Genomic DNA, 13952 nt, shown 5'->3' with positions numbered 1-13952 from the left:
GCTGTGACATTTATCTTAGTTAATACATTCATTCAAATTGTGTACAAATTGCATATATATCCATGAACTTGCTAATGAAAGTAGGTACGTCATTCTCTTAACACCAGGAGACTTACAGATATATGGGAATGAAAGCAATTCTCACAGGTATAATTTTGGAGGTCATATGAAAACTTTGGCTGTGGTGTTTGATCTAGGATGGCTCATTCACACATGCAAACAACAATCTGTTCTTTTCACCAAGTGATGAGTATACATGTGAGTAGTACTTATACACCCCCTTTTTTAAACTCAGCTCTCTTATCAGATTGCATTTTTGACAGGTCAACGTTCAGCTCTCCGCCGAGAGGGGAGCCATTTGGATTAAGCTTTTCATATCACTTGATATAAGCTTGATATGAACATCAAAAGGGATTGAATGAGCATTTTCTTAGCAGAGAGTTCTGTCTCTCAATGGTAGTTTTGGGTGTGCCATTTTATGAGCATGTGTGGTCAGCTGATAAACACACAGGGACGTGGGGGGGCTTTTTGTGAGGGAGGGGCGAGATATGCTTGGTGGAATGTATTGCTCAGTGTGTTTAGGCAGAACTTAAAGAGGCCCGCTTCCCGCTGCTACATCCTGCTTCCTACCAAGGCAGGCTGGAGATTGACTGACAGACAAGGGTCTTAGAAAAACAACTGGTCATAGTTCTATCGCTCCCTTCCTTCACTCAAAATGTGAGGCAGAGAGAGAGAGACATAGTGATTTAAATTGCTGTTTCTAGTCCTGTTTCCCCTTTCTAACTCAGTGCAGCAAGGAGAGAGAGAAAACATTTTAATCAGCCCGGATAACCTAAAAGAACTGATTTTAATCAGCAGTTAACCAGTTTTACAGGCCTTTTTCATTTCTCGTTTTGGAAGTGGCAAAAAGGGGCGAAACTTGATGTATCTTGGAAGAAATCACAGGAGTCCTTCAAAGCAGGGGAGAGTGAGCTTTTCATAGAATCCAACATCGTCCTAACAGTTGAGTTCCCAGCTAGAGTCATAGGTACATTCCGTTCAGCCAGAGCTCTCAAAAACACATTCATACCTTTTGGCAGGTTGGCAGCAGGCAGCGCATGCATCTGGGTAATGCTCTTTATAAGGTCAAACAGGTTGGTGCCAGCAACGGGTGTGCTTTGATAAACAAAAGTTCCTTTTTGGTCCCAAGAGGCTATTTTTCTATTCTGCCCCAATTTCTTAAGCAGGACATTTGCTCCAGCTCTGAATCGTGCAGGGAGATCCTCAAACAGTTCTTCTGAAATGCTGTCGGCCTTTTTTTGCTCAGGCTGGGGGTCAGGGTATAACTCGGGTGCAGAGAAATACAGGTTCAGCAAAGTTTTTTCTTCTTCCCCCCTTGTGACGTTAGATATTTCTGGAGAAGTGATCCATAGAACCTAGCATTTTCATGTTCCAAAAACTCCTGCCTTTCAAGAATAGCTTTCATCTCTTTATCCAAAGAATGAACAATAGTGCTTCTAATGTTCTCCTCATCCCAGGGGCTCCATGCATTTAAACATTGTGGCTGGGGACTAAGTACATTTTCTCAGCATGCTCCATCAGTTGTGCAATAAAAGTCTGGTAATCAGAGGCAGTGCAACCCCCAGCAGAGATCCGATATAACCAAAACATATTTGGTAAAAGCATTTTCAATTTCAAAGCTATCAGAAGCAGCAGCCATCAGATTGTCCAAAATAACTAGGTTTATTTTATTTGGAGGCAGCAGATCATCATCATTCAAGCTTGAGGGAAGTCCCTCCACAAATCTGATACACGGAAACTTTTCTTGTAATTCGTCATACAAGGGTTGATAACAAGAAAAATACCACACGATATTCTCAGTTAACTCCCCATAGCGGTGTCATACCCCTCTGGGAATGCTTCCCCTAGGTTCCTCTCGTGGAGATGAGTATGTAGGCACCTCACAAGCCCTGGCAGGGCTGACTTTACGCACCCCATGTACCCCCTACCCCCCACTCCCTGAAGCAACGTAGGACCCCTCTGGGAATGTTTCCTCCAGATCCCCCTCATCAAGACGAGTTCGAGGATATGTCACACTATACCCCAAAAGAAAACACATGTTCGCAACACGCGTGTGGACAGTGCACCCAAAACATGTGCGGACCTCCTCCTGCCCGGGTAGGCTCATCTCTAGCCGTTCCTGAACCTCGGCGGGAAATCCTGGCGCTCCGTTGGCAATAGAGGGCCTGCTGAAATGCCGGGCAAAGATGCCATGTTGGGTCACAGGGGAGGCCGAGATGTGGAGAGAGGTGGGAAACCTGAAGAGGGGGCTAGCCGCTCACCTGAAGCTGCCTCCCCGCCCCACCAGAGAAGCGGCCCCCAAGGAGGCCAGGCTGGCAGGGAAGGAAAAGGAGAGGGCTAGGCAGCAGAGGGAAGGACGTCGCTGCTTCTGCCTGGGTTGGGGAATTAGGGTGGGACAGGTGTTTGAGGGATTGACAATCAGGTAAAGGAGGGATAAAAAGGGGAAGGGAAAGCAGGTCGAGGAGGAAGCATGGGGGAAAGGGGCACGAGCATCTGGCAAGGCCCTGTATCTGAAGGGTGAATGCTCTCCAACCCAGGAGTCCAACCCATTCTGAGGCCAAGCCGCTTCCCCAGCGAAACATGAGAGGGCAGCAAGGGTGCCTTGATCACGGTAGGGTAAAGGGAGGGAGTGATGATGTAACAGGCTTCCCGAAATATCAGCCTGTCAGGAACCTTTCCCCACCCACCCCCTTGCAGGAACAAGGAAGTGAAAATCTAGAGAGGCAGCCATAACAAGTTTTTTCACTAGCTCTCTCTCTCTCTCCTTGCTGCACTGAGTTAGAAAGGGGAAATAGGACTCGAAATAGCATTTTAAAACACTGTGTCTCTCTCTGTCTGCCTGTTTCATTGAAGGAAGGGAGCGATATAACTGTGACCAGTTGTTTTTCTAAGACCCTTGTCTGTCAGTCAATCTCCAGCCTGCCTCAGCAGGAAGCAAAAGGTGTGGGAGGAGGGGAAGGGTCCTTTGTGCAGCAGAGACTCAAACTAATATTTTACAGAAGACTAAAGCAGTTTTTAAAAAAGGGGTTCTCTGTCTGACTGCTAGAATTCACGGAAGTGGTCAGGTCAGTTTACTTTTCCTCCCTGAAAGAAACCTCCAACATTTGTGGAGGATAAGGGAGGGTTTTTTGCTAATTTAACTAATTTAAATTTAAGAAAAGTTTGGGTCTCTGCTAATTTCCTCTTTTTGCAGGAAAAAGTGTGCTTTAGCCCCTACAAAAGAGCCTTCTTGCAGTAAAATATTCTAGCTTTGCAAAAAGGGAACCCTCTTAAAAATCCTCTGTCTCTCTGCCTCAGCAAAGTGTATTCACTGCTAAAATTAAAAAAAAAAAGCTATTGTCCCTCTGTCTGCTTTTACGCCTTTATGCCAGCCTTTTTCTTCTGTGAAAAGTGCTGGAGAGGAGAGGAGGGGGATTGGAGAGGGAAGTGTGGGGAAGTACCCATTTGCTGATATAGACCTTAAAAGGAGTAAAAACTCTTCGTCTGCTGATGTGCACAAAGCATACTTCTCTATATTCTGTAATTTAGGCAGCCTCTTTGAGTTCTGCATAAACACACTGAGCAATACGTCCCACCAAGCATATCTCGCCCCTCCCTCACAAAACCCCCCATGCCCGTGTTTATCAGTTAACCACACATGTTCATAAAATGGCACACCCAAAACTGCCGTTGAGAGAACTCTCTGCTAAGAAAATGCTCATTCAGTCCCTTTTGATAGATGTTTATATCAAGCTTATATCGAGCGATATGAAAAGCCTAATCAAAATGGCTCCCCTCTCAGTGGAGAGCTGAACATCGACCTGTAAAAAATGCAATCTGATAAGAGAGCTGAGTTAAAAAGAAGGGGGTGATTAAGTACTACTCATGTGTAAACACAGCCATATATATGTTTGCACATAGGTCTACCACTTTTGAACATATCAAAAAAGGGAGGAGGGATAACCCAGAAAACTACAGGCCAGTCAATTTGATCTCTGTCCCAGGGAAGATACTGGAGCAGATATTAAAGAGATCAATCTGCAAACATCTGAAAGACAACTTGGTGAACAGGGAAGTCAGCATGGATTTGTCCCCAACAGGTCCTGCCAGACCAATCTTTTTTCCTTCTTTGACCTAGTGATGAGCTTACTGGATCTAGGGAATACAGTTGATGTTGTTTACCTGGATTTCAGTAAGGCTTTTGACAGGGTTCCCCATGATGTTCTGATAAGGGCTGTCGATTTGGTTCGTCCTGAACCGAAAACAGCCGAATTTCCCGATTCGGCGGTTTTTAGTTTGGATGGAACCGAACTCAAAAAAAGGCAGGAAAACGGGGAGCCGAATTCAGCGAATAAATTAGGCAAATTCGGGGTTCGCGCAGCCAATCGGTGGCCAAGTTGGGTCTTCTTCTGGTCAATCAGTCGCGATTGAGTGTATGAGCCCAGCTGCTGTGCAGCCCAGGAAGAGAAAGAGAGTGTATCTGTTTGTGTGAGAGAGAGAGATCCCCCTTGGGGGGTGTGTGTGCATATTTGTGCCATTCCGTGGCTGCAGGGGGCGCATTTTTTGGGGTAGAGCCTCCAAACTTTTAGCATAGCTTTAGAGGACCCTTCTTGCAAGAACCCCCAAGTTTTGTAAAGATTGGATCAGGGCCCCCCAAAATATGGGGCCGGGAAGGGGTCCCCCACCCTTAATGTGCATCTCTGACAATGGGGGTTTGCAATTAGCAGAGCTTGCCTCCCACGCCCAAAGCTCCCAGCCCCGACAAACAGCTGAGCTGCGGGAAGCAAGGGCGGGGCAGGTGCGAAGAAGATGGAACAGAAGACATCCACAGTAAGACCCATTTTGGGGCTTTTCTCTATAATTTTTCTCCTGTGTGTGTGTGGGGGGAGCAGAATCTGTGTGTGTGTGTGGGGAGGGAGCAGTTTCTGTCGGTGGGGGGGAAGCCAAAGGGGGCTTTCGGCCGTTCTGCCTGGGGTGTGTGTGCCCCCTCGAATCTCTCTCTCTCTCTGGTTTGAGGGGGGGGTTTCAGTTATGTGTCCTTAGGTTTTCCCTTATTCATAAGATCGGTTAGGTCTATTTTTAAGCTTGCTCAAAACTGGTTTTCAAATTGTGACTTAAAGCATGCATTTTCCTGGTCTTGAGTCTGATGCAAAAGGGGAAATTCCACCCCTCCTGCTCCTTATGCATAGCTAGCATGTCTCTGTCCCTTTCCATGGTTTACAAACTCCCAGGCGTCACGTGTTGCTTTGCATGGTTGGCATGGTTGCAAACGTGTTGCTTTGCATGGTTTGCAAACTTCTTCGCACCTGCCCGGCTTTTGCTCCCCCCAGCTCAGCTGTTTGTCGGGGCTGGGAGCTTAGGGAGTGGGCGGCAAGCTCTGCTAATTGCAAACCTCCATTGTCAGAAATGCACATTAAGGAGGGGGGCCCAATTTCGGGGCCCATATCTTAGCCCCCCCCCGACCCAATCTTCACAAAACTTGAGGGTTCTTGCAAGAAGGGTCCACTCAAGCTACGCTCTACCCCCAAAATACCCCCCCGGAGCCGCAGAAAGGCGCGATTGTGTTTTAATAGCTTTATTCGGCCAAATTTTTCCCCGAACTCCGGATCTCATGCCGAATTGCACGGATCCGAAGCGGGGGAGTTCGGACTTCGGCATTTCCCAAATAAAAACGGGCCGAATTTTGCCAAATCTGAATTTTACCGATTTTTTTTTCAACAGCCTTAGTTCTGATGGGTAAACTAGATGACTGAGGACTGGACCATAGGATAGTTAGGTGGATAGGGAAATTGTTGGAGAACCGCACTGAAAGAGTAGTTGGAAATGGCATTTCATCTGAATGGAGGGAGGTACCCAGTACGATGCTACATGGTTCGGTTCTGGGCCCAGTACTTTTCAATATTTTTATACATTATCTGGATGAGGGCGTGGAGGGACCATTAATTAAATTTGCAAATGACACCAAATGGGGAGGAGCAGCAAACACACCAGAAGACAGAGATAGAATTCAAAGAGATCTGAACTCACTGGAGAAATGATTAGACATGAACAAGATGCGATTTAACAAGGATACCTGCCGAGTTCTACATCTGGGTAACAAAAATGAGGGACATGCATACTGGATGGGGGATACACTTCCAGGTAACAGCGTGTGCGTGAACAAGTTCTTGGGGTATGGATGGGACCGTAAATTCAACAAGGATAAGTGCCGAGGTCTACATCTGGGTAACAAAAATGAGGGACATGCATACTGGATGGGGGATACACTTCCAGGTAACAGCGTGTGCGTGAACAAGTTCTTGGGGTATGGATGGGACCGTAAATTCAACAAGGATAAGTGCCGAGGTCTACATCTGGGTAACAAAAATGAGGGACATGCATACTGGATGGGGGATACACTTCCAGGTAACAGTGTGTGTACGAACAAGATCTTGGGGTATGGCTGGGACCGTAAGTTAAATATGAGCAGCCAGGGTGATGCAGCGACAAAATAAGCTAACGCGATCTTGGGGTGCATCAACAGAGGCGTAACATCCAAATCCCAAGATGTCATAGTTCCACTGTATTCAGCATTGGTCAGGCCTCACCTGAAGTATTGTGTGCAGTTCTGGAGGCCTCACTTCAAAAAGGATGTGGACAGAATGGAGCAGCTGCAGAGGAGAGCGAAGAGGATGATCAGGGGCCTGGAGACCAAGCCTTACGAGGAAAGGCTGAGGGAGATGGGAATGTTTAGTCTGGAGAAGAGGTGGCTGAGGGGGGACATGATTGCTCTCTTTAAGTATTTGAAGGGCTGTCACTTAGAGGAGGGCAGGGAGCTGTTCCTATTGGCAGCAGAGGATAGGACTCGCAATAATGGGTTTAAATTGTGGGTGGAGAGGATAAAAAAAATTACAGTAAGAGTTGTTCGACAGTGGAATCAGCTACATAGGGAGGTGGTGAGCTCCCCCTCACTGGCAGTCTTTAAGCAGAGACTGGACAAACACTTGTCAGGGATGCTCTAGGCTGATCCTGCATTGAACAGGGGGTTGAACTAGATGGCCTGTATGGCCCCTTCCAGCTCTATGATTGTATTGGGTTACATGATTCAACAGTGTTAGAGATATACTGCTTACTGAAAAGCATGCTTGTCAGAGAGAAGGGCTTTAGTTCACAAGATGGAGCAGCATTTATTCACATGATCCTGCATTGCATCCTGAAGTGGCATACTCCCAGAAGAGCTGCAACCTGTCCTTTTAATAACCATGTTACTTAGAATCATATAATCATAGGACAGAGGTCAAACTGACTGGCCTGTAGTTTCCTGGGTCATCCCTCCTGCCATTTTTGAAAATTGGGATAATGTTTGCCCTCCTCCAGTCTTGTGGCACATCTCCCGTCCTCCAAGAGGTCTGGAAGATGATGGACAAAGGCTTTGCAAGCTCTCTGGAAAGTTCTTTGAGCACTCTCAGGTGCATACTATCTGGCCCAGGGGATTTGTACTCATCCAATGGAGCCAGGTGCTTCTTAACTACCTCTCTGTTCATGTCAACCAGCAGCCCGGATGCTGTGCCTTGCCTACTATTATCTCTAGATGAGCCCGTTCTTTTTTTCAGAGGAAACTCTGAGGCAAAATAAGCACTGAGCCTTTCTGCTTTCTCTCTGTCTTCTGTCAGAGTCTCTCCACTTTCATACAACAGTGGGCTTATGGCCTCTTTTCCCTTGCTCCTCACATATCTGAAGACAACTTTCTTGTTGTAGCGAGTCTCCCTGGCCAGCATCAGCTCACTGTGAGCTTTGGCCTCTCTGATGGCTGACCTACAGTGCCTAGCAACCCACAACTACTCTTCGTTAGAGGTATTTCCTTGCCTCCATTTCTTGAACATTTCTTTTTTCTCCCTTAGCTCATCATGGAGTTCTCTGTTCATCCACATTGGCTTCTTGAATCCTCTACCAGGTTTCCTTCTTGTTGGAATAATGAGGGCTTGAGCTTGCAAGAGCTGTTGTTTTAGGAGAGCCCACCCTTCACTTGCTCCTTTCCCTTCCAGGAGTCTTGTCCATGGAATGATTCTCATCATGCCTCTGAGTTTATTAAAATCTGCCCTACCAAAATCTAACAGACACGTATGGCTACGAACTTGACGTGCCCAGAAGGGAACGCCTGCGCCAGTGTTGGAGGAGGGGGCATGTCCAGGGCGTTCCAAGGGACACAGGTGATGTTCGCTTCCTAGCCCCTTTTGTCCTGGGAACACCCCCTTGAGTGGCAGCAGGGTGGCAGGGTCTTTTTTGGTGGAGCAGTCTCATGTTTACTATGAAACATTTCCCCCTTTTTTCTTTTTTAACTTTTAAAAAAGGGTTTTCCCCCTCCCCAGCAGCCAGAAAGCCTCTGAGAAGGCAGCATGGCTGCACCGCTCCTGGCCACCGCAGATCCACCCCCCCACCCCCAGGATTGGGCTGTGCATCTGTTTTGGAAACTAAAAGGGATCCTGTTGGCATTTCGAGCACCAACAAAACAATAGCAACTACTCTAAAGGGATGAAAAATACATCATACTGATTATTATTATATTCCATTGATCACTTTGTATTTTATAATAGCCTTAGGACAAAAAAGGTATTTTGCCAAACATTTCAAGCATAGCTACTCCAGGCTTCTGTGCATTTTCAGATCATTCTCTAGATTACCATTGAGTTGCTTAATTTTTTGTATGTGAAAAAAATCAACTTCATAATCTCTCAAATGTTTCAGTCCATTAAGCTTTACAATCATGCAAATAAGTAGATAATAAGTCAAGCACTGCCCCATCTTTGCTTTCTCATCCTTAACACAGACATCATCAGAACTGAGTGGCACAATGCAATGAAGCAGAAACAAGATACAAGCAAGCACAAGAAATAAGCTAGATACAGGAAATAAACATTCTGAAAATTACCAATTATTACATCTAATAGCCAAATGTGGTCCCATGAAGATCAAATAATCCACACAACAGGACCACCTGGGGGTTAGGGAAACCCCAGGTTTGCAGAAAAATCCAACATGCTAAAAAAATTGGGGTGACAAAACCCCCAGAATGTTAGGGATGATATCTGTGCTTACGTATGGGTTTACATATACACAGACATCACCAGTTTTAAAAAACAAAAACAATTTGTCACAGCAACCCAAAATGTCACACAAAACCACAGTGGTCATGGTAAAAAGGGAAAGCTAAAGCCAGCTCCAGTTTTCCTCCTCCACCCATTTCCTTCTCCCTCCTCTATGCAGGGCAGGGTTGGAGAGGTGAATGGAAGAGGATGGGGGTGGATTAAGAAAAGCAGGCAGGCACAGATAGGGAAGAGCACAGAAGCAGGCAAATAAAGGGAAGGAAGACCAAGGGAGCTGGGGTAGAGATGAGATTTCTCTTCCCTTGAGAGTCCTCATGAGTCTCTTTCCTGTCAACTCAAACAAGGAAATTTTGGTCAATTCTGTAACAGCAGCATAGCCCCCATTTGTGAAGAGCATCAGTACTCATGAAACCCATGCATCACTATGAATTGTGTTTACAGGCAGAGTTACTTTCCTATTAGACAAATCAAGGCAGTTCCTTGTAGATGTGCAATAGTTTTACTGTTCCAGCTTGTTATATGGAGGTTCTCCACTTAGCACTGTCTTGACACACTTGCATCTGGTGTAAAACAGTGTGGTATGAATAAAAGACTGAGGGTCTGAGAGAAGAAATGAAGGGTTAAGGCCCAAAAGGGAACAGGGAAGTGATCTCTTGATCCCAGGGCCAAGAATACTGTGTGGGTCAGCAGCTCAATCATACCCCAGGCTCTCAAGTAGTGTTCCAAACATAAAGTCTAGGGAACAATAAAATGAATTCCCATCTTTCTCTCCAAAGCACTGTCAGGATCTCACTGGTTCCCAACCCAGCCTTTTCATAACAGCCCTATATAAAACTTAATGCTTGCACCTTCCTCTCTGCAACAGACTGTTTCCCATACTAACTTCAGTTTATTCCTATTTAAACAGACTGTCATCCTGTAAACTGAAACCAGATGTACCTTAATCAACCAAACACAGTTTGATTCAGGTGGGCTCAGACTTCTGGGATGAGAAGAAGAATTCTTGGGACTCTGGCCGTAAGCAGCCAGCTGGTACAGCTGAGGTCACTGGGAACAAGGTTTGGCAGAAGGTCAAGTTTCTGGGAAGGGGGAATGGATAAGAGATCACCCAGAATCCAAATCAGTGCAAAGTAGGAAAGGATGCTACTTTTAAATTTTACTGGGGTAGTTCAATCTGCCTACAGGAATCTATCACAAACACGCCCTGACCATTATGCATTATTTTAACTGAGTAGCAAGGAATGATGAAATTCCTTAACTAGTTTGTGCCAGATAAAAACACACTTTAATAAAAATAGGAGGACCAAGCTCTTTAGATTTTATTCTCTAAACTGTTCATTCCCAAGATATACACCACCAAATCTAGTTTCTTGGTTTTTTTAGCAAGTACATATGACCATTAGGCAGTCATCTCTCAGAACAAGATGAGGAATCGCCCACACTACTGCAGTCTGAAGATATCACCATCTGAGTGGAACACACTTTGGAGCCAACAGTATATATTTCCTTTCCAATGCACATTTGTCTCCAGACTATTAACTTTAATTTGTTTTGAAATCCAAGCACAGAATCAGGCAAATTTGATATTCCCACACAAAAAACTATGGTTTCCAGAATGATTATGAGATGGAAGTCAGCCTTGGGTACTCCTTGGAGGGATACTAAATAAATAAATATAAATAAATGAAAAACCATGATAAATACGTACTTGACATATGAATCTGTTTGCCTGCCTTGTTCTCCTGAACTGCTTTTTGGATGTGGGTGGGAGAGAGATACCATCAGAAAACAGAAATGCAAGTGAAGGCGTTAGGAACCAACAACTTTTCATGGGAGAGAAACCTCCCAAATACCCATTGTTTCGGGTAAGAAATCATGGGGATATAAGTTGAGAAATGTAGCTAATGGCATACTTGGGGATACACTTGCAACCTATATGATAGAACTGTAGAATTCAATTATTGAGGCTAATAAATTACAGAAATATAGTGGATAAGGTGTGTAAAGAATGCAAATGTGGGTCAATGTGCAAGAAGACAAATCAATTCAAATTAAACCTAATGAACAGTGTGAATTATCCATTCCAACTGATCAAGGTATGGCAATGCAATAGCTAAAGAAAAGACGTGAACAGGAATACAGCATCTCAGCATGTGAGAGTAAGAGAATAACTATATAGTAGATTTACAGTGCAATCCTATGCAGTTACTCCAATCTAAGCCTACTGATTTTACCTCTGCACTGTTAGTGGATACAGCAAGTAAAAAATCAGAAAAACAATAATAAAGCATATGGAACAAGTAGTTAGAGGAAATTAGAGAGATTAAAAAGCATAACTGCGCCTTCCCTTATACAGAAGTTTCATAGAATCATAGAGTTGGAAGGGACCACCAGGGTCATCTAGTTTCATTTTTCTCACATATATCCTAACTTTGCTGGTGAACGCACTATATTTATATTTAATATTGGAACATTTCAAACTACATTCTGCTGGCAGAATACCTGTCTTTTTTTCTAGCAACTGTTCTTGTTTAATTAAACATGACACAATAAGATAGACAGAGATTCTGAAATCCAAATATTATTTTAACACTGGTTTTTAGATAGTGTGTGTGTGTGTGTGTGTGTGGGGAAATCTACATTTTGAAGATAGTTAGGTGGATAGTAGGGTAGATTTATACTCTGCCCTCCCTGGCACAGACTTTTTGAGCTTCGTTTTATTGTAATTTTTTTCCCATTTTAACAGCTATGTTTGGAAACCACATTGGGAATTGTTATTGAGAATGTGATATATAAATATATTAATAATGTGCACAGCAGATGGTGCTTGATGAATTGGTGGAATAAGGTTATAATATGGGATACATCAGGGATCAGCTTGGAGAAGCTGCATGTATGCACAAGATGAGCTAGCATAGTTAGGTAAAGGTCCCCTGTGCAAGCACCGGGTCATTCCTGACCCATGGGGTGACGTCCTAGGCAGACTTTGTTTGCGGGGTGGTTTGCCAGTGCCTTCCCCAGTCATCTTCCCTTTACCCCCAGCAAGCTGGGTACTCATTTGACCGACCTCAGAAGGATGGAAGGCTGAGTCAGCCTTGAGCCGGCTACCGTCGGGATCGAACTCAGGTCGTGAGCAGAGCTTTTGACTGCAGTACTGCAGCTTAACACTGCGCCACGGGGCTCCAGCAGAGTTAACACTGGTTCAAATCCCAGTTCAGCCCCAAAATGTACTGAACGTCCTCAGGCTAACCACAATCTCTTAGCACCTAAGAGGAGAAAGATTTGTGGTTCCCTAAACTCCTCGGAAGGTCAAGATTAAAAAAAAAACAATTTTTTTAAAAAAAGTTTTGCTTGACTCACAGGGCCATCCTAAACACCGTTAAACTCTTCTAAACCCACCAACTTCAATGGACTGTGTAACGGTGTTTAGGATTGCACTGTTGTTCCAGATTAACGATCATCCCTGGTTCTGTACAATTAATTAATTAATAATTAATTAATTGTACAGAACCAGGGATGATTAATTAATAATTAATTAACAATTAATTGTACAGAATTATTAATTAATTATTAATTGATTATTGATTGGTTGATTGGACTGGACCCCCACCGCATCACCTACCACAACCAGAACCAGAGCAACGGTCAAATCAAACCGCCGCCCCGCGAGGGAGCCGCCCCAGCGCGCCGCCTGCTGCCCCCTTACCCCGTTGGCCGCCGCCATCTGCACCACCACCTCGATGGCCGTCTTGCTGAAGTACCGGCCGTCGCTGCCCACCACCATGGTACAGCCCTGGCGGTCGCGCAGGTCAATGGAGGACAGCACGCTTTGGACGAAGTTGGGCAGGTAGTTCCGCTGGCTCTCGAAGGCCGCCGTGGGCCTCCTCAGCCCCCCGCCGCCCGCCGGCCTCTGGTCCTCGTACGGCGCCGTCTGCACGGTGAGCACAGGGATAGGACTCCCCTCCATGGCGCCGCGGCGGCTTCTCCCCGCGCGCCTGGAGCCCGGCCTCGGCCACCCCCAAGGAACCGACCGCTCTGCGCGCCTCACATGGGAGGAAGGGGACGAGGGCCGGGCCCCGCCCTGCCCCGCGCTCACGGGAGCCTCAGCCCGACGGCTCCTCTTTCCCGCCCAAACGGCTTCTAAGGGCTCCGCGCCATGCCCGGACTGTCGACCGAGGGAAGGAGCCAAGGGGAAAGGGCGCGTTGCTGCTGGGGAACCGCCGCAGCTGCTCTCTTGCTGGCCTCGCTGCAGCGCTCTGCAGAGCAACCCCGCCGGCCCCTTTTTGAACAAGGGCACGAGGGGGCTGCTAAACCTCCACGGCCATCACCCAGCCCCAGCCTCTCTCCCTCCACCCGCTCGGCCAATAATAACCCTGGAAAGAGAAGCCGAGGATTGCTGTCTGCTGCCAGAGATGTAACTGGAAGCGGAGGGGCCTGCCTTTCTCTCTCTCTCTCTCTCTCTCTCTCTGTGTGTGTTCAAACACATTTGTTCCAGGGGATCATGTCCTGTCAGCTCTCCAGCTTTCTATTTTGTACAAAACTGCCGAGCCCGTTCTAGAGCTTTACAGTCCGCCTGCTGGGATACCCATTGGATAATTGGAAAGAGGTGTTTGAACCACACAGGCACACACATTCGTGTGTGTGTGTGTGTGTGTGTGTGTATAGAGAGAGGGGGGTAACCTTTTCTCAGCCACCACTCAAACTATTTGTAACTAAAAACCTGACTGACCTCACACAAGAGAACAACAACAATATTTGATTTTGCAAGAGTAGTAAATAGGCCACCTTCCACCACAGGACGGACAGGAGACTTGTGGCACCTCAACTACT

The 13952-nt window shown here is 46.0% G+C and overlaps 1 protein-coding gene across 1 annotated transcript in view; it reads right to left on the bottom strand.

Moving 5' to 3' along the window:
* Window positions 1-13089, bottom strand: part of PGM5 (phosphoglucomutase 5) — a 61537-nt gene extending 48448 nt beyond the window's left edge. Inside the window, exon 1 of the mRNA XM_056847997.1 lies at window positions 12829-13089. Coding sequence (XP_056703975.1) covers window positions 12829-13089 — 261 coding nt within the window. The remainder of the gene's footprint in view (window positions 1-12828) is intronic.
* Between the last annotated feature and the right edge of the window lie 863 nt (window positions 13090-13952).

Source organism: Euleptes europaea, chromosome 4 (genome assembly GCF_029931775.1).
Source record: "Euleptes europaea isolate rEulEur1 chromosome 4, rEulEur1.hap1, whole genome shotgun sequence".
NCBI lineage: Eukaryota > Metazoa > Chordata > Lepidosauria > Squamata > Sphaerodactylidae > Euleptes > Euleptes europaea.
This window is presented reverse-complemented; position numbering and strand designations above follow the sequence as displayed.